Consider the following 20,619-nt stretch of genomic DNA (forward strand, 5'->3'; position numbering starts at 1 on the left):
AATTCATAAAGAGAAGAGCAGCAGGGAGAGAGAGATCTATGAGAAAGGGAAGTAGGGAGAGAGAAATCAAACAAGAGATTTTAAATACTTCATAAGAACTTATATGAAATCCTAGGATCTAAGATCTTAGGATATCAAATCACTTCGGATCTCACAAGCACAACCTAAGGTACTCTTGTTGAAAAGTAACTTCTGTAGTAGGTGATTCAAACTTACATCATAATTTGAGAAAATCGTATCGTCGAATCACAATATCAAGTCTTCCAAGAAGTCAACCCAGTGAATGGGATCACGGTTGTTCTCGTACCATTGGTACCATTTCATGGTGTTGGATAATGAGAAATTTTATACTTCTCAACATGGTCCTCTTTAAGAAAAAAGATTTGTTATAGTGAAAAAGAAAAGGACATTATTGTCATATCTCATATTTTAGCCACAACTGAAGGACAATGAGAAATGGATGCTCTTATTCGACAGTATTTGTCAGCAAAAACCAAACTTTGTATTATAAAGCCAAGAAAATATGAGATCCATAATTAAATCATGTCAGAAGGCGGTTCCTTCATGTAAATCTGTCTATTATCTTAGGCCTTATCATTTCTATGTTACCCAAAACGAAGGGATGAAAAGTCTGCTGGGCAGAGATGGGAATGTTTCAGGAACTGTTGGAAAAATTTCGTTTGTGGGCATGCATTTTGCCTATAAGTTTACCTACCGACTTCATGTTTCTAATTTTCTCATTGGTACCTCAATTTAACTATCAATTGTCAATAAAAGGCTTCAAGCTAAGTCATCACATGTTGGAAAACATAAAAATCTACAACATGACTAACCTCTTAGATCTGAACATTTCATTAAAAAATGATATTGTTTTTACTCTCATAATCTACATTTTCAACTGGCTAAGAAGCGGGTTAAGGATGTGCCCTTATTTGACAGTTGCCACAAAAAAATTAAAGTTTGCGTAAAAATAAAAAAATGTGAGTAATGTATTTGGTCTTACTGCCAAAAGCTGGTCCAATAAATGATAATTCTCAAAATATCATATAAGCAACATGCTCAAGCGAAGAGAGATCGGCCGTGTGCGTCTTGCGTGTTGAGCTCAGGTAAAGTCAGTTCTAAGCAAAAAAAGGAAAAAAGAAAGCAGATATGCCAATTATGCTGGAGGAAAGGCCGAGATAACGCCGTAAGGAGGCAGCAGCCGCAGGTAGCCTCTGCTTTTGTGCTCCCACTTAGGACGAATTGGTATAAAGCCGCAGCTTTCCCCCTTCTGCAGTGCCGTGGTTCTCCTGGCGTTGTTGGTGCCCGTTTCATAGAAAGATGGCTTCCCTCTCGACTCCATTGACGTCTTATCCCAAGCTCAGGACAGCCTCTGCGCCGGTGAATCTGGTCTCCCACCGTGCCGTTGTACTGAAGCCAACAGTTGGCGCAAAGTGCAGCAACGTGGTCGCGGTGCCAGGAGTGGTGTGCAGGGCCGTCACGACGAAGCAGCAGCAGACGGAAATCGAGGGACTCAATGTCGCTGAAGATGTCACGCAGGTGCTTTGAAAGATTCTCCTTTTTTTTTATTAATGTTGATAGCAGGAATTATCTATGTTAGTTCATCGGAATCAGGATATTGAGTCATTCTGACACCATCAATTTCCAACTATGCATGTTTAACTTTTTTTTTTCCTTCCTTTTTCTCCTGAAATGTTTGGTCCTGAAAAACTGGCACCTATAAGATCAGGTCGCTCTTTTAGGGGAAATAAAAAGTTTAATTCTAGAGAATGAGTCATCAGAAGCTATTTCTGACTTGTTTGGAATAGTTCAGTTTATTCTCTTTTCAACAATTGGGTGGTACAGATGAATCATCATCCGTGATTCACCTGAAACGTTTAAAAACCTTTCTGCCTATCATTTTCTGATAGCAGGAGAAGCGCTTCAAATACTTCATGGTAATGATTGCAATATAATAACCCAGAAAAGCCAATGTCTTTTTGGTAACAATTGCAATATAATAGCATAGAAAGATTGATGGCTTTCATACCTGGAGATTTAAATTAAAGGTTGTGGGTCTGTGTACATATCTCTGCTGTGGTTTCAAACATATTCGTCAAAAGCAAGGTAACGAAAATTTCTTTCCCATCATACATCTGTTATGTTAGCTAAAAAGGAAACTCGTGTATTTATGTGTGTTTGCACATCTTCCTACGCAAAATTGGAAAAGGAATACTTTCGTGTCTCTTCAATATGTTTATTTTTTGTAACAATTAATAGGTATGTTTATTTTTTGTAACAGTTAATAGGGAAGACACCAATGGTTTATCTGAACAACATTGTCAAGGGATCAGTTGCAAATGTTGCTGCAAAGCTAGAGATCATGGAGCCTTGCTGCAGCGTGAAGGATAGGTAAAAGGCTCGTGCTATTTTGGTTTTTTTCATTATCTGAAAACTGATGATTTTACATCTGTGTGTTTTTCCTATCGACACTATTAACATGTCAGAATAGGTTATAGTATGATAGCTGACGCAGAACGAAGGGGAGAAATAACACCAGGAAAGGTGATATTTTTTGACATTTTTTGTGTTACCCTTTATTCTTTAATTGTTCAGTAAGTTGGCGTTAGCAGCTTATGCAAATCTTAGCTTCTACTTTTGTACTTCTGGTTATTCTCTTTTCCATCTCTTCCGTACAGTGGAGAACATCATGTGGGTTTTAAGCGGGACAAAGAAGACAAGTTCTTGTGACCTGTCTTTTTGCTGCCTGGCTTTGGGCTCATGGCTTCTATTATAATGGTCTAAAATACTACTTGAAAAAGTGTATCCATTTTGACACGAATGATTTGTGTCATGCTCCCTTTATACTGGCATTCTTGCCACTGCCCAAACCCATTTTATTGAACAGCTGCTAATTCATGGTCTGTTTCTCAAAGCTGAAAAGAAAGAGAGAAACATCAATCCCACTGATTTCCATCAGGATTTTTTTATGGAATTCATGACATCACATTGTTGCTGTTGTTTGGTAATAAAATAAATGGTCTTCTTTTTTTCATTTCTTTTTTCAGAGTGTCTTGGTGGAAGCAACTAGCGGGAATACTGGTATTGGACTTGCATTTATTGCTGCAGCAAAGGGATACAAACTGATTTTGACCATGCCCACGTCAATGAGCTTGGAAAGACGAGTTCTTTTGAAAGCTTTTGGTGCAGAGTTGGTTCTCACTGATGCTGCTAAAGGAGTGAAAGGAGCAGTTGACAAGGCAGAGGAGATTTTAAATAGTACTCCTAATGCTTACATGCTTCGGCAATTTGACAATCCTGCAAACCCGAAGGTAGATATACATTGCAGAAAGTTTCTGTCTCTCCAGCAACCTCTATAAAGATGAATGCCCTTAAAAAAAGTCTTCCTATTATATGCATTTTCAGATTCACTATGAGACAACTGGTCCTGAAATATGGGATGATACACGAGGGAAGGTTGATATATTTGTGGCTGGGATTGGGACTGGTGGTACTATTACTGGTGTTGGTCGTTTTCTCAAATCTAAAAATCCTAACGTAAAGGTAGGCATATTTTTTTGTTACATTACTTTTTAATCCCTGTCTTGTGATTTGTTGAACCTCTTAGACATGATCTTGTGAGATTTGACAATCAATGGAACATTAGACTGCTTTTCTGATGTTATATTCTGGGGCGACCTTACTGGATTATCTTTGGAATACATGGATGAGAAAAAGTATGTATTCTCTCTAAAAAGGAGTGTCACAGATGTTATGTTGTCATGGTATTCCTCCTTGACAAAATTCATGCAAGACTTCAAACAAGGCTTATGTGGTATTGCATTGAAAGCTTTCTTTTGTTTCATTGTCATAATCATGAAATCTATTCCTTTTGGGTAAACAATGTTTTAAAACTAAATTTTGGTTTCTATTCGGATGAACTCACCGACCTTAATGCTTTCATGAACCTACTCCACCTTGTAGAAGTTAAACTAGATTGGGAATGTTTTCAGTCAGTCCTATTTTGGGACTGGCTTTTGCATCCCATTTTTCTTTCTTACTCTCTCTCCTACTTTTCTTTATCCCCTTTCTCTTTTCATTTTTCCTTTTGACAACCATCTTCCCCACCCTCCCTTGGATTGGAGGATCCTAATGGGGGGAAGGGACCTGAAAAATGGTCACAAAGTGGAAATGATTTACCATTTTTTATCTTATGTACACGTAAGAATTTGAGTTAGTGCACAAAGTATACTAATCACCAATTATTGATAGCCATGGGGCTGAAGATAAATGTTACTTTATATTAATCAAGACTGGAAAAAAAGAAACAGATCATGAAGCTGATAAATATGCAGGTACATAGAAAACTATGGTAAGAAAGTAAGGAATAGAAAGTGGGTTTCTTGGTTCATTAGTAGTGTGGAACTGTTCATGTACAAAATTTCCAAACTTAGGTTGTCTAATGGAGCTTATAGACATATCAAGGCGGTGTATGCCTTGAAGGGCATAGCCCATGAATGTGCAGATGAAATAAATCATCAGCTGTGGGAATAACAGCTGAAAGTCTTTTTTCAGTTTAAGAATAATGAATTCTTACAGAAGAGGTGATCCCTATGACAAGGTTGTATATCTGCTTTTTAGTCCATAATTGTAGGCCACAACCATAAATGTATATATTGTATATTGAAGCTTTTTATGGATTTTTAAGCTTCCTCTAAGTATATGGGCTCCTAAGATGTCATTGTGAACTTAGCATTGAGGGGGATCTCAGTTGACCTTTCAGGTCCTTCTTCTTGGTGAAACCTTGTGGACTGTGGTTCCACATGTTATTTCTGCATTCAGTTTTGTGGCTTGGCCATTGACCACATAAGGTACGAAAACACCAAAACCTTGAAGCCTATGATCTTCGTTTCTCTTTAGTAAATAAAAAAAGGGTTTTGTGGCATAACTTTCTTTTTCTTTCTTTCTTTTTTTAATGGTTGGCGCTAGCAGTCACTAACTCAATCCTTGCTCTATTTTTTTGTCAATCATATCATTGAATACAATCCTGTCTTATTTACAAGATAACATCCTTTTTTTTCTACTTTTCATAAGGTTATTGGTGTGGAGCCCTTGGAGAGCAACATACTTTCTGGAGGAACACCAGGTAAAATTACTCCTTTATTTAAATTTCAAATTATTATTTTTTATATAAACTGATTTTAAAATTTTTCTTGAATTTTTTCTTTCACTCAGGTCCACACAAGATTCAGGGCATAGGAGCAGGTTTTGTGCCTAGGAACTTGGATCTGGATATACTTGATGAAGTCATAGAGGTACAAGTTGAAATTCCATAATATATTTATCTTCTGGTAATGATGTATGATCAGCTATGCCTCTGAGAGAAGCACTTTAGCATGTAAGATATGCCATATATATACACAATAAGCATATGTACTACAAAAATGCATGTATTTTTATGTTATTAAAATTCTTACATATGTTAGTCGTTTTGTTTTTCACTTAAATTTTAGTTAAGTAGTATTTCAACTCAAGACTAATACTCAGGCTTCATTTATTTAAAATGAAGAGTCGATAAAATGGACAAGCAGTAAGCGCCAGTTGAGCATCTTGGGTTCATACCTGATAAGGGAACATAATTGCATACCACTGAGGCTGTTCTGCATGTCCACGAGAATTATGTGCAACTTATTCTAGCACTTTCCTATGGCATGATTTTTTGTATGTTACTTCATATCCTGGTTAATGTTCTCATTGTCTTTTTATGTCTTTACTTTTGCAAGGCTTCTTTTTTTCGATAGAACCTTAATTAATTGACCACATATGGAAGCTGTTAGCATTTTGCTTTCTGTGTTTTTTAAAAGAGCGTCTGACGGACAGCACTGTTACAACGAGTAGGCAATCTTCTTATGAGTGTTCCTATATTCATCTTAGTAAGAGCATGCACTTCTCTTTTAACTCCTTAACCAAAGTGATTGGTAGAGTCATTCAGTCGACAGCAATCAACTAAAAACAACTGATTGATTGTCATTTGATTCTTTCAATATTTTCTTTCCATGCCTGATCTCTTGTTAAGATGGAAGGTCATTTGTTTGGTATTCCTGTTTTGTTAAGCAAGTTTACTTGGCTTACTCGTTGACTTTTAGTTCCATAATTAGTATATTTTTCCCAGCATTATACTACCATCTTGTTAAATGTGTTTTTTTGTTAAGTTCAAAAAAAATGAATCATGTTAAAGGGGTGTTGAATTCGTGGGAGAGCTATTACCATCTTCTGCATGAGAATGATGCCTTAGACTTTTTGTCTCTCTCTCTCTCCTCTCTCTTTCTCTCTCGTCTGATTTGCTTTGTGCTGATTTGTTTGTGGTTACTGATTGTCATGCAGATATCAGGTGATGAAGCCGTAGAAACTGCAAGGCAACTGGCAACCCAAGAAGGCTTGTTGGTAATATTAAATTCTGAACTTTTCAAGCTTGCTAGAAATGTAGTTGCTTTATGCCTTTTGCAGTTTGTACTAATATAGATGGTTTCATTTTCTGTTCACCTCAATGTAGACATGTATGCACAAGCGTAATTTCTATTACAGAACTTCTATGTTTCTAGAGCTGTGATCATATTGATTACTCCATTCATCTGTTCTGTTGGTTTTTGTTTTAGAACTGTGCAGTTTCCTGTTTTGTAAAAATATGCATACTTACATTTCAGTGCCTAAATCCAGGTTGGAATTTCTTCTGGTGCAGCAGCTGCAGCTGCCATGAAGGTAGCCAAAAGACAGGAAAATGCAGGGAAGCTTATTGTGGTATGCATATACTTTCTTTCCTTTATTTTTCCCCTTTCTTGATAAAGAATGTCTTGTTTCTTGATTACTTTTGTTACTGCTCTTATTTCCACGGGGTTATTTTTCAAATGCCTGCCACCAAGTTGTCCAAATATGTAACCCCATAATTTCAGCGTTCAGGTTCTCCCAATTTTTTTTTTTCACCTGATTTCCCCATTTTATCTACTTGTCCTTGATAAATATAGCTTAATCTTGAGTTTGAGTGAACACTCTTTCCTTTTTTATGAAAAAAATTATGCTTCCAACCTTAGGAGAAACCAAGCTATCAAATGTTGTGGAGACTGAGCAGGTGGTACATCTTCCGCTTGTTGATGGTGTGTGTTGTTTGGGGTAAAGTCAAGGGGACGTGATGTGATGAGGTGGCCAAACAGGAGCTTTCCATGCACCTCCTAAGATGAACTACAGAGTAGCTGAACGAAATAACTATCAGACTCAACATGTAATGTGGTGTCAGGGCTGTAGGATCAGGCCTTAGGTCCCTACCCTTTTCATCATATGGAACAAAATGATGACCCTTGGATATATGCCAATAACCATACTCCACCAATATCGGCCTCCAACTTCTGTATTTAGGCAAACCCAGATCCTGAGCTAAAAGGCAGGCTTGGGATCTGCTGCTTTCCAGTTTATAAGTGTGTGCCATGTCAAGATGCACAGCTGCTTCACTATTTGTGAGGAAGTGTATCCCTTGAGACAAATTTAGTGCCTCACTGAGACATAGATGCTCCCTTCCATTCAGAAGGCCCAGCTAACCTATCAAAGTCATAGTTCTTGCTTTTTAACTGCATCAGTATTACCGTGCCTTCGAGGCCTTTCTAGGGGTCTGATTTTAGTTAATGTAAATTAATTTTCCAACCTATAGATTTAAAGGTGAATGGTGTATGGATTTGCAAGCCTGGGTAAAAGGTTCACACACCATGTTATGTGTGATTCAGCATGGTAGTAGGTATCTACCCAAAACTCTATGGCTGTTTGCTTTAACATTTACCTTTCTGCATTTGAAAACCGCAGGTTGTCTTCCCAAGCTTTGGTGAAAGATATCTTTCCTCTGTCCTCTTCCAATCGATAAGGGACGAATGTGAGAAAATGCAACCTCAACTCTGACAGGCTTTTTTTTTTGTTCCTTGTTGTTTTATCATTGCGACCAACTTATTATCATAGAGATTCAAAATAAGATTTTTGAGGAACTTTTGGAACCCGCCAAATTGACTAGTTTTGCTGCACATAACAAAGCGTTTTCTGGGACCTTGAATAGATCTGCATCCTTGAACAGGTGAATGTTATCATGCTATGATAATGAATATTTATTCATATAGAAATTGCAGTTGTAGATTTTATCTGCTCTAGTGTGGAGATCCCATCAAACTATGTCATTGGCGTGCATTTGGATTGAGATAATCTATTACTGCATTGCATGATTGAATTTTAAAGTACTTGGTTGTGGCCTTGACGACTAGACTCTCTCTCTCTCTCTCTCTTTCTCTCTCTCTCTCTCTCTCTCTCTCTCTCCAATTACGTGTTGAAGGTGGGAATTTTTTTTGTCTCTGTCTAGCCACAGCCACTCAGGAAGACTTTCTTGATAGCTTTTAGTGGTGTAAAAGGCTGAACCTAGGACCTCCAATCTGTGGTTCTATCGGATTTCTACAGAGGGTGGACGATCATGGGAATTGAATGTTGCGAAAGAGTTGTCAAGTTGTCATCAAAAAAATGCGCCGGCCAACGCAGACCAGTACTTTTCATAAATATTCTATGTACAAGAAGGTATACAAAAGAATTAATAAGATATCACCAAAGTAATATAGGCCTGCCATCCCAAACCTATAAAATATCATAGTCTAAAAATCAAAACGACCATGACCAATGTTGTAAAAGTCCGATTGAGTCTGACTGATTTGATTCATTGACTCACATACAGAGGGGCCATCTCTTTCTCTCTCAAAATTGTGGTTACTCTCAGGCATTTTATGATCGAAACAAATCTTGGCACTTGAAAACGTAGCAGAACATAAACTTCACACTCAACCAGCAATTGACGCGATTCGGCTCTACTTCACTAGCTGTGCTGTTGCTCCAAGTGCAAACCAAGCGCAAAGATAAAATATAATCTTTACTTGATTTGCAGTGGGTGTAGGTGTTTTTATCAAGGATTGATTAAGATTGATCTCAGAATGGTGGTCTCCAAAACCCGAAGTCGTAGGTTCGGATCTTGGGGAGAGCCCCAAGTGATTTTCCTTTGTATCTTCGATTCTTCCGAGCAAAGAAGAGGCTTTCTTTTTTGTATCAAATTTCATTCTTACTCGCAGTGTGCGATGCCATTGAACGTCAGTGCTTGTTCGATTTGAACACTTTTGGTCATGTTGATTTGTAGGAAAAATGAAACTTGATTTTCGTCCTCAAAGTTTTGGCTGTTACAGGAGCCATTGATTTTTTCACTTCCAATGTGAAGAGTTAAATTGTCGTGGAGTTACTCGTCGCCCATCTCGGCCTAAAATTGCCTAATCAAATCAACCAAAGGTCACATATGTGAAGTAAAACTGTGTAAAGAAGAACAAAAAGCGGTGAAGTCATTTGTCATGGTTTTGGGTATAAAGTATGTAGTCTGTATTAGTTCTCTCTCTCTCCCTTCCCCCCTTTCCTCTCTCTCTCTACATGTGACAACTTGTAAGCCATTCAATAATATTGCTTATAAAAAATACGGTGGTCTACGTACTTGTCTTATTTTATATGAAAACTAAATTCCAACTTCTAGAATCTCGACACCCATATTGGCCATTATACTTGTCTCTTTTTTACTGTCATTTTTCTAGAAGACAGGTGTGTGTGTATATATGTGTGTGTGTGTGTGTGTATGTGGAGAGAGAGAGAGAAAGAAAAGATCCCAACAATCTATTTTTTATCTGCATTGACTTGGTCTTCTCATTTATATAGTTGAAGAGCGGTAGGTAATGCATCCGCCTTCATGCGTTGTCATCTATGCTGGTGCAAGTCATCTTTTTCCAAGTCAATTAGATTTGTCATGTTGCATGGCCTTCTCCGTACGTAATGGAACGTCTGCATCTTCCCCACTTGTGTTGCACATTTTTGAAAACAAATAGCTACGAAACCCTCATGTACCAGATTTTGATGGGAACCATTTGGGTTGTTAACTTCGACCAAATCAGATTGTGAAGATTAAGTTGTAAATATAGAAACTAAACTATTTTTTAAACAATCATAAATACCTTAAAAAGGATGAAAGAGAGATATATAAATAAAGAAAACTGGGGAAATAAATGAGTTGCATTAAACTAAACTTTTTTTTTTCTCTTTTGAGGTTTACTTTATACTCTTGAAAAAAATAATTCGCTTTTATAATCTCCACCACTAGATCTCCTTGAAATCAACAACCTGGATGATTGTCATCAACTCTGATACATGAGAGTCTAGTTGCCATCAGTTTCCTGATTTTGTGCTTCCTTTTTATATCCCATGCTATGTTCCAGCCTCCAGGAGAGGGAGAGCCGGAGAGGGGAGGACTAAAATGAAATATGACCAACAAAATAAAAATTCAAAAAAAAACTAATGAGTCAGAAACTAACCATAGTTTGCATCAAGTAGAACGATTAACCATTGCACCCACCATAGATAAGGGCAGAAACTAACCATTTTTTACATCAAGCACAAGGATTAAACATTGCAGCCACCATTAATGAGGGCAGAAAATAACCATAGTTTACATCAAGCAGAAGGATTAAACATTGCGCCCACCATTAATGAGGGCAGAAACTAGCCATAGTTTACATCAAGCAGAAATTAACCATTGCACCCACCGTTAAACGATTAACCATTGCACCCACCATTGATGAGGGCAGAAACTAACCATAGTTTACATCAAGCAGAACGATTAGCCATTGCACCCACCATTGATGAGGGCAGAAACTCACCATAGTTTACATCAAGCAAAACGATTGGCCCTTGCACCCACCATTGATGAGGGCAGAAACTAACCATAGTTTACATCAAGTAGAACGATTAACCATTGCACCCACCATTGATGAGGGCAGAAACTCACCATAGTTTACATCAAGCAGAACGGTTGACTAGTGCACCCCCCAAGTGCTCTCTCTCTCTCTCTCTCTCTCTCTCTCTCTCTCTCTCTCTCTCTCTCTCTCTCTCTCTCTCTCTCTCTCTTTGTGTGTGTGTGTGTGTGTGTGTGGATATATGGGCAGAAGAAAGGCATGAATCACATGTATTTTGAGGGACAAGACCTCATGAATGCCGGGATGAGATAACGTATATATAGTATGTCCGAACTGTCTATACCTTCACCACCTTTCACTCGTGAGATGGGGCAGCTCGAGCACATGCATGCTTCTTTTTACTTAATCACTTATTAAAACTCGGCTATGAGATTTTACGAGATAAAACCATGGACAGTCCTATATATATATATATATACATGAACTCCTGCAAATAGAAATTCCAATATACGGATTACTGCTGTCTTCCCTTGACACTTCCCAAAAAGTTGGTGCTCCAAGATCCATAAGAGCAAGTTTGCCTCCCAGATGTGGAATCTCGACCAAGAGGCTTTCAGAAATGCCTGTAACCTATTCCTTTGATCACAAAAATTTGGTTCCTCAGCTTAGATCTTATATTCCACTGCAAAGCCTGCCGGCGGCTTAGATCTTATATTTAGTCAAGTGGTAATCCATCTCTACCATGTTGGTTTCTTTAATTAATATGCTATGTGCATCAGGGCTTGATTTCACAACATAACTTCATGGGGATCCACAAATCTTTGAATAGGTGCAATCGAAGTCATTGATCTGTACACTGATCATGTTTCGCAACTGCTGTTTGCTTCTTATCTCTCAAGAAGTAGAGTTTTCATCAATCATGATGCAATATCGAATAGTTGAGTGCTAAGCCATTGTTCCTTCTAGGTATCTATCAGCAGTCTACCCTTAGGATCGTGATGGGGAATATTCCTGGGCCTGCGCATATTTTGATTCAAGATGTGCATCCAATGAACAATGGTAGCAGAAACGCTCATATATTTGTAACTAAGAAGATTATATAATTCGCTTACTGGCGTGCACGCTCATATATTAATGAACAATATTAATTGATAATCCTGAGGGAAGTTACTATGGAGTAATGACTGCGTGATCGTTCAAAAATGATCTGCCGGCGACCGCGGGGGCCGGGCCTTCCGGCGGTGTTCGATAGTTAAGCCTTTCCGCGTTTAATGCATTAATTAACACAACGCATTGCGTACAATTATCACGTGGGAACAGCAAGACTTGAAGGAAAAAGCACATGCTGGTTGACGCCATGGCCCGTACTCGCGCATTATCGCCGTTTTATAATCGTAAAATGCAACCCGTCTTTTTTCCGATCATCACTTTTCTAAAACAGCCAGAAATGCATATAGTATTAGCATCATGCGCCATTAAAATAATGGCGACCGAACCGACCCACCATCCCTTGTTTCCCTTCTATATAATTGTGACCAACCGGAAGGCGCAACACTGAGAATCAGCCCGGAGTCCAAATCAATGGAGGCTTCCCGAGCAACTCAGATCTCTCCGGCCAGGTCTTTCTTTCTTTTCTGTCTCTTTCTCTCTCTTTCTTGGTCTGTAACGGTAAAGCTCGGTCATGATACGCGTTAAACCAGTTCGATATAACTGGTTAATAGAAGGCCAGTTGCTGGTTCAACTTTCATGATCAACTCTTCGCAGGAGCCTAATGAGGCAGGCCCCGAGGCAGAAGGGCCAGTCTTTTGTCTCTCGTAGAGTTTCTTAGGAAGGCATTAAAGAAGAAGAACAGTTGCTTGCTTTTGCTTTTGAACAGAGGCTAGCCATGACTGTTGTAGTTGGATAGGAGGAATGTTTATGACTTGTTAATGGATGATGCAGGTGGTGGACGAAGGAGACGGTGGCGGTGGTGACGGGCGGCAACAAGGGCATAGGATTTGAGATAGTGAGGCAGCTGGCGGAGGAGGGGCTGACGGTGGTGCTGACATCCAGGGACGTCTGCAGGGGACAGGCCGCCGTGAAATCGCTGCGCTCGATCGGCTGCACCGGCATCCTCTACCATTCCCTCGATGTGGCCGACCCTTCCTCCATCCGCGACTTCGTCTCCTGGCTCAAGACCTCACTTGGTGGCTTGGACATCCTGGTAGGTTCATAGCTTCTGACAGAAACTTTATAAATCGATTTGGTCACATGAGGTGTACGTTGTTTTGGGAGATCATCCATTGATCTTATGCTTCCAACTTCCGTGCTGATAAGAAACTTAACGAAAAAGGGGAGACTGTTGCTGAAAAAGCGGAAAAAAGTATCTAATATTATATTATATGTTTGTGGGCGGCTGTACGTGAATTACCTAACTGATGGACACCCAAGTGGAAAACGCACGTCATATACAGAGAAGGCCGGCCGAAGGTGCGAAGATAAGAATATATAGGACTAGTTAAACTTTCCCCCGGACAACTTTTCTGGTCTCGGATGGTCAAAAGTCAGGATAAATTAAACAAGCTAAAATGTCTCGGCCAAACGCTTCTTTTCTCTTCATATTAAAGTATTATAACAAATAGCAAGTAGGAACGGGGAGGCTACTTTTTTTTTTTTTTTTTTTATGGTCAAAGTTGAGCCTTTCTTGTTTTAATCCTCTCCCTTTCTATCTCTTAAAACGTAACCAAAAGTTGTCGTGGTCTGTTCAATGGTTAGTTGGGTATTTGGCTTGTGATGTGATGAGTATGACGTTGTGCTATCTCTTTAGCATTCCTAGCATTCGGATCGGATCATAAAAAAATAAATTGTAGGGCCGAGTTGACCCGAATCGGGTATTGGGAGACCAACTCGGCCTCATAATATGTATTTGAAACTCATTTTTTATATTTATTATTATTATTGTAGACATGATGCGCTGGTGTATAAACTTTTGGCACATCGCTGATGGCTCCCTTAGAGACTTCTGCGGCCATTTCTTCTGCGGGGGCGAGAGGGAGACTCAGAAGAGAGGAGGGGGAGGGACCGGGGCAAGGGGCAGACTCAGAAGAGAGAAGGGAGAGAGACAGGGGCAAGGGCAGACTCAGAATAGAGAAGGGGAAAGAGCTCGACGCGAGGGCAACTCGGAAGGTGGAGGGTGGGAGCTCGGGACAGGAAATGGTGTTCTGTCTAGCCTGTTCCGAGGGTTAGCTCGGAACAGTTTAAGACAAGAAGTAATTTATACTCTTCTCCAGTTGTCCGTTCTATCCAGCGTGTCTAGTGGACATTGTTTGATGGAAAAATCGATTAGACAAGATCTGTTCCGCGTGTCCTATAACCATCAAACGACCTCTTATAGTGTGCTGCCCATTACTCTCTTAGAAACATTTGATACATCACCATTTCTAGTTATTAAAAAAAAAAACCTTGAAAATTTGGTAGATATTAAACTGGGTATCCGACATGTATGAATTTGATAGTCGGGTTGATAACTGAGCAAGTCGGGCTTGAGCTGCCAGCAAGGGCTTTGGGTAAGCTCGGGCCCAGCTTTGGGCTTGCTCAGCCCGACCAGTGCCCAACTTTTAAAAATTTAATTCACAATTTTAGTGTTGTTTGAATCAGCCTAAATTTGCTGAATCCAAATCGAATCGGTGGCAAACTGATTTGATCTGGTGGCCTAAACCTGAGTCAAGTGCTAAATAGAAGCATTTAAAACTCTTTTACTGGTGTTACTCTTAATTTTTCTCTCTTTCTCTCTCTTCATGTTAGCTCATTTTTTGTGGTGCATGTCCAAAAGACGTGGACTACAAATTGACTGTCCAGAAAAATGTGTTAGCCATTCATTGGCTCATCGCACCGACAGGTAGCTGACTAGGCTGGGCTGGGGTTCAACCTAAAATTTAATGTCAACGGTTGAAGAGTGAAGACATTAAATGTAAACATTTTCTTTTTCTTTCTTATGGTACGGTGACATTATTTTTAAGGAGCAGTGTTGATGTTAATATAAAATGATGCCCAACCCTACTTGTAGTCATATATATATGAAGGACAATATTAATGCCACGATCTATTTAAATAATTATAATTGAAGTTCTCATTATTTTCATTCTTTTATATCCATTTCCATCCAATGAACTACTTCTACATTATAAAACAAGTGAACAAAACCTGTTCATGTTGATGAATATAACTCCCTGGAATTAAGTTTTAATTGATCTGTTAATAGAGTCAGCAGTCCGTACTTGTGTTTATATTAACTATTGCATGTTAAACACTATAGTGATCATGGCTGTTAGTCTTTGGGAGGGCAGTGTTGATGTTAATGGGTCCGAGTTCGACCCCTAACCAGTGGCGGAGCCACGTTGTGGTTGGTGCGGGCAATTGCTCACACCGGCCCACAAAACCCACTTTATTTACTCATAGACATTTCTTTAATTTTCACCTTTTTACATATGAGTGCCCTTAAAGTTTGAGAATTGCAGAAACAAGCAGTGGTGTAGTCACATTGTGGTTGGTGTGGGCAGTTGCGCACACCAGTCTCTTAAAAGTTTTTTATTTTTAAATAAAAATCTTAAATATTTATTCTTATATATATATATATATAAGTGCCCTACCAGAAACAAGTGCCCCCTCCATCCAATTTTTCTTGCTCTGCCACTGGAAACAAGGTCAGGAATTTCTAGCTTTGCCACTGCTCCCAATGAATACATGAGCCCTTTGACCACCACCAGGCCGGGCTCGTGATCTGCATGGGGAGCGGAGCTTGATGCACCCTCAAGCATTCAATCGCTCTGGGCCTTTGGCACTTAGTTAAGTCGGGCCGAAATGGGTTATATATTTCCAGAGAATGTGATAAATTAGGACAAGAGAGATTTTAAGTTGAATGAATTCAACTAGTTGAATTAGGTTTTAGATAATCATTTAAGAAGGGCAAGTAACTTGGTAGTCCAACTGCCCTCTTGCTTAAACTAGAAGATGCTGAATCCTATTAGTTGAATTTAGTCATGACTTTGTGTTTAATAGTCATTGCCTATGATGGTGTTTGATAACAAGAATGTTCTGTTTCTAGAACACATATTTCTTAGACCACATGTTTTAAAAATACTGTATTTTTATTGTAAGAAATATAGTATATGTATAACAATTTTATTGTGATTTAAGAACAATATATATAACCATGACATGGTTATTGAATGAAGAACATGGTATTCTTGCATCATGTGTCATAAACATATGTGTTTCAAAAATATAATGTTCTTCCCGTTAAACACCCTTTAAACCATTATGCACCTTGTCTTTTACCTGAACAAAGGTCGGCAATGGAAACTATCGATTTTAACCTAAAGCACATGGATTTTGTTGGATGACTTAATATCAAGTTAAAAACACATGCTCTCAAGATGTATAGAAAGGTTTTTTTTTTTTTTTAACATGGATTCCAAGTAAATGGTTTAAGCTTTTTCAGGTTCAAGAATCTGTTTAATTTACATAAAAAACAAGTTTGTATGATCAATGTTTCCTAAATTTTGGGGCATCAAGATCATATTCATATATCATCTCCTAAATTTAATTTACAACACGAAGTCGTAGTAATTAAGTCCACTTAATCTTTATACAGTTAATCTTTATATCCAGACATGACATCTTGTTTATTGAGGTGTAAATAAGGGAAAAAATATCTTTTTCATGCACTAGAAAATCAACCCAGAAAATTTTAGATTGAACCACAAGATGGATATATCCATTTAGCGTTCAAGAGAAGAGAATGAACTTAAAAAAAGAAAAAGAAATAAAAAAAACTTTTACAAAACATATGTGAATGTGTCATTGTAAACTGTATCTATTATATATGGAGTGGCATATATAGCTAGTCAAAATTAGTGTTACGTTACAATAATGTCATATGCTCTGTCCAATATTATATAAATGTCCCAATATTATATAAATGTCGAAAAGTAACACTAGGGATTAATGCATACCACCAAACCTTTTCTCTTTTCCTTTTTCTTTTTCCTATTGTCTTGAGTAGATCCATGTTCTATAACGAAAACAAGAAATTAAATAAGGTGATTAATTTCCTTTACATAAATGAGCAAGTCAATGTGGCCTGGTCAAAATATAAAGGAAATCAGTCACATTGGGTGTTGAAGTGAGAAACCTAGATCTAGTTTTTAAAATTTATTCCACTTTCTGTTTTAAAATTTATTCCACTTTCTGCCAGACTTTTTCTCGTTTGATTATTCTTATGAAGGATTTGATCCCTTTTAGGGCTCCCCACAAACTTGCCCCTTACTTAACTCTCTCTCTTACATTCACACTTTGTGTATATCCTAGTATCCTTAATTACGAATGAAATCAACTAGTTGCCGAATGTTGCCCTTAAAAACATTGTAAATAATCTTTAAAAGTATTATAAACCATCATTGTACCATTGCTAATGCTCCACTTGCATGGTGCTTTTAGAGATAATTTTATATATTCAACTGCTAGCCGATATATATATATATATATTGAATAATTAATAAATTACATTTGAAGAAGAGACAAATGGAAAAGTTAATAAAAAGTTAATAAGGCCGAGGTAAAGCTAGAAATTGTGTTGAGGTGAGTCGAATTAAAGTTTTTAAATTTTGGCTAGAGTCAAAATATCATTTTTCAAAATATTTATATAGAATAAATGAAATTTAAAATTTAAATGTAAATTTAAAAAAAAAATTGAGGTGAGGTGAGAGCCCAAACAAGCTCCGGCTCCACCCCCTCATAAGGTTGGTTGCTAGCTTGAATATGGACTTTCTGGAACCATCGTGATTGGTTGGCCATGAAGGATGATAAAAACGATAGAAGACTGGACAAAAATATGAAGTTAGGCGATTTCCGGCTAACTTTTTAGTGAGGAAAAAGTAGCAGTGGACGAGCAAGCTGACGTCGTGGTGGAATATTTTAGGTCAATAATGCCGCTGTATCTTTCAACGACATCGACGAGAACTCGGTCGAGCATGCAGAGACTGTGATAGCCACCAACTTCAGCGGACCGAAGCTGCTGACCGAGTCTGTGCTGCCACTCTTCCGGCCCCCCGCTTCCTCCGCTCGCATCTTGAACATCAGCTCCCGCCTCGGCTTACCCAACGTACGCCTCTGAACCCACCAATCTCATGATCTTCTTCTTCATTTATCCAATGATCTCTTCAGTTTCAAAAGCTACCACCCACCTAATCTGGCCGGAAAATATTGTTGGTATACCAGAAATTGAGAAATCCGGCGCTGAAGAGGCTGCTGGAAGACGAGGAGAGGCTGTCGGAGGTCGGCATCGAGGAGATGGTGCGGACGTTTCTGAGCCACGTGAAGCAGGGGACGTGGGAGGAGGAAGGATGGCCGAAGGTGTGGACCGACTACTCGGTGTCGAAGCTGGCGCTCAACGCCTACTCGGTGCTTTTGGCCAGGCGGCTGAAGGACCGTGGCGTGGGGGTGAACTGCTTCTGCCCTGGTTACACCATCACGTCCATGACCAAGGGCAGGGGCGTCCACACCGCCGCCGCCGCCGCGAGATCTGCGGTGCGGATTGTGCTCCTTCCGCCTGACGGGCACCCCACCGGAAAATTCTTCATTAAAGATCAACCTCATCACTATTGTAAGCTCTAGTATCTGTACATATCAGAAGCCCAAATACATGTGGCCGTTGAACAAAGGAAACAAGAACCGACACATAGATAAAGCAGAAAGGAGAACCACCAGCCACCTTGCAGTACCTTCGGACTTTCTTTGTACTTTGGCCTACATAACTCGAGTTGTTGCGCAATTTTCTCTTATGCAATCCATTTATAGAGGGAAACTAGTTATAAAGTGTTTGATAACAAGAACAAAGTGTTGTATTAAGTGGCAGTGAGATCCAGAAATTTGTGACTACAGCTAAATGGAAGGCACATAAATGGAAATTTGCCTTTCTTCAATCGAAATCTCTCCTTCCTCAATGTCAAATTCCAGTGCTGTTGTCGCCTCTCTTTTGAACTACGTTATTCTAAGAGTTTTCTTCTTCCTTAACATGCATTGGATTATAATTGGAATGTTTGCAGCAAATTTTGTGGCTCAAACCTCAAAATCCATCCTCTCATGTTCAATGTCCTTCAATAACCTGTCTATGTAGATATTTGCATCACGCCACCGTGTTCATCGATGTATTGGTCTCTCTGAGAATATTAGATTGAAGCTTCATATTGCTTTCACATTAAAGACTTTAAACGTGCCTCTGTATTTTTTTGGATTAGAAGCATTTGCCTAGGTGCACCAAAATGGGAAACCTTAGTTCACTTGCTCAAAAAGATTTGTGCTTTGCTATTTCCCTTAACTCTTTCTGTTTTGCTTAGGAAGCTAAAACAGCATTCTACTCGTTATGTCCTTCCTTAACAGGCCCTTGAACATCCTGTAAACAAGGCCTTCACCAGGAGAAAAGTAGTGGCGTTTGTTTCGTGAAACTAAAACTAGATTTTGTGAATTTACTTTAGACGTTAAACATGCATGACTCCAAATGTATTGGCCTTGTAATAAGTTAATGGAGAAAGCTTAGTATAAAATGTAGAAGCAGTTTCACGCAGCGTCACAAAAAAACACGTTTTATTCAAAAAAAACACAAAAAAAATGTTAAAAACAAATCAGCTAAAAAGGGGGAGAAAGACCTGTTTTTTAATCCAAAACGAAAGACACAAAAAAAAATACATGCTTTATTAGTGTTTTTTTTCATTTTTTGCACTTTTTCGTGTTTTTTCACGTTTTTTACTTTTTTTAGTTACCTTTATGAGAAAAACCCGCCATTTATTACCCAAAAATGACAATGTACTCAAAATTTTATGTTTCCAGACTAACTTGCAGCAACCAAACACGTCGGGTTATTTGTGGACTAGAGCAAACCATATGTATCCAACCCAGTGATGAGAAGAAACCAAATTCCTGACCATTTGGGAGATGATTCCGAAGTACCATTTAAGAGATTCGATTCCCCAATCACAATATCCAAGTGCCTCCTGCAAATTAACGGAAACCCAATTCTTGTGGGTGGTCATTGACTTAGTAAAAGGCACGCTATTAATTATCATAGGAATTTCCAAAGCTCTACGCTTAATTTAGGCTTCGAACTAGCAGCTCTGATCCAATTATTATCAACAATAAACACTACTATCTAATATTGAAAGAGTTTCATCGTTGTTATGCATGGCTTACTATAACTATAGGAACCCTTTCTGTAACTGGAAGCTCTGTTATTACGAGAACCATTGCTGAAACTGTAAACGAATTTATTCATGCACGATGTCTCAGGCCGCATATCTTGGTCTTCGCTGAGACGCATAGGGTTTTGTGTACTAGATTTCCATATGGGAATGTCGAACAACATGGATGTTCAGACTTATTGATCCACCTGACCTGACAACGGTGGCACATATAATTTCAAGATCAATACTCCTCAATACCATTAGTATAACATCCGAAGACATAGTTATACCACCAACCTTACCAGCGATGCTACCCATATTTTGGTAGAGGAAGAGAGTGACAGAGAGAAAGTCCGGAAGCATCTGCATCAGGTTCTTGTTTCCATGGACCCTCAAACCCTGCAGGATTGGTTGAGGATGCTAAACCAGATTTCGACATGGCTACTCGGCCTGAGGGAATCTCAGAAACCAAAAAATAGAGTGGCTGTGAATATGACGAGAACGGAAACCCTAACTGATTCAGTAATTATTTAGTGAGAATAATCCTCATATGACATTTCATATGACATTTCATAGTCGGCATGGGAGAGGAACTCCATTGGACAGAAGTAATCTCATGTTTCGTAGTA

The 20,619-nt window shown here is 38.8% G+C and overlaps 2 protein-coding genes across 2 annotated transcripts; both read left to right on the forward strand.

The window, feature by feature from the left end:
• Positions 1–1,068: 1,068 nt before the first annotated feature.
• LOC116250493 (cysteine synthase-like) lies at positions 1,069–8,153 on the forward strand. The gene is made up of 11 exons (XM_031624136.2): positions 1,069–1,207; positions 1,277–1,539; positions 2,282–2,391; positions 2,487–2,544; positions 3,048–3,311; positions 3,406–3,543; positions 5,074–5,125; positions 5,215–5,294; positions 6,364–6,423; positions 6,697–6,777; positions 7,828–8,153. The coding sequence occupies exons 2-11, from the start codon at positions 1,321–1,323 to the stop codon at positions 7,918–7,920; spliced, it is 1,155 nt and encodes a 384-aa protein (XP_031479996.1). The 5' UTR covers positions 1,069–1,207; positions 1,277–1,320; the 3' UTR covers positions 7,921–8,153.
• A 4,113-nt stretch (positions 8,154–12,266) lies between these two features.
• On the forward strand, positions 12,267–18,733 carry LOC116250494 ((+)-neomenthol dehydrogenase). Its single transcript, XM_031624137.2, has 4 exons — positions 12,267–12,394; positions 12,717–12,978; positions 17,734–17,916; positions 18,033–18,733. Exons 1-4 carry the CDS (start codon positions 12,357–12,359, stop codon positions 18,426–18,428), a joined length of 879 nt encoding a protein of 292 aa, XP_031479997.1. The 5' UTR covers positions 12,267–12,356; the 3' UTR covers positions 18,429–18,733.
• Positions 18,734–20,619: the final 1,886 nt, after the last annotated feature.

Source organism: Nymphaea colorata, chromosome 3, assembly GCF_008831285.2.
Source record: "Nymphaea colorata isolate Beijing-Zhang1983 chromosome 3, ASM883128v2, whole genome shotgun sequence".
In the NCBI taxonomy this organism is placed as follows: domain Eukaryota; kingdom Viridiplantae; phylum Streptophyta; class Magnoliopsida; order Nymphaeales; family Nymphaeaceae; genus Nymphaea; species Nymphaea colorata.

Coding starts and splice junctions, on each gene's coding strand:
- LOC116250493 (XM_031624136.2), top strand. CDS start 1,321: ATGGCTTCCCTCTCGACTCCATTGACGTCTTATCCCAAGCTCAGGACA. Junction 2,392..2,486: donor TGCTGCAGCGTGAAGGATAG/GTAAAAGGCTCG, acceptor TTAACATGTCAG/AATAGGTTATAGTATGATAG. Junction 3,312..3,405: donor ACAATCCTGCAAACCCGAAG/GTAGATATACAT, acceptor ATGCATTTTCAG/ATTCACTATGAGACAACTGG.
- LOC116250494 (XM_031624137.2), top strand. CDS start 12,357: ATGGAGGCTTCCCGAGCAACTCAGATCTCTCCGGCCAG. Junction 12,979..17,733: donor TTGGTGGCTTGGACATCCTG/GTAGGTTCATAG, acceptor GGAATATTTTAG/GTCAATAATGCCGCTGTATC. Junction 17,917..18,032: donor CCCGCCTCGGCTTACCCAAC/GTACGCCTCTGA, acceptor TTGGTATACCAG/AAATTGAGAAATCCGGCGCT.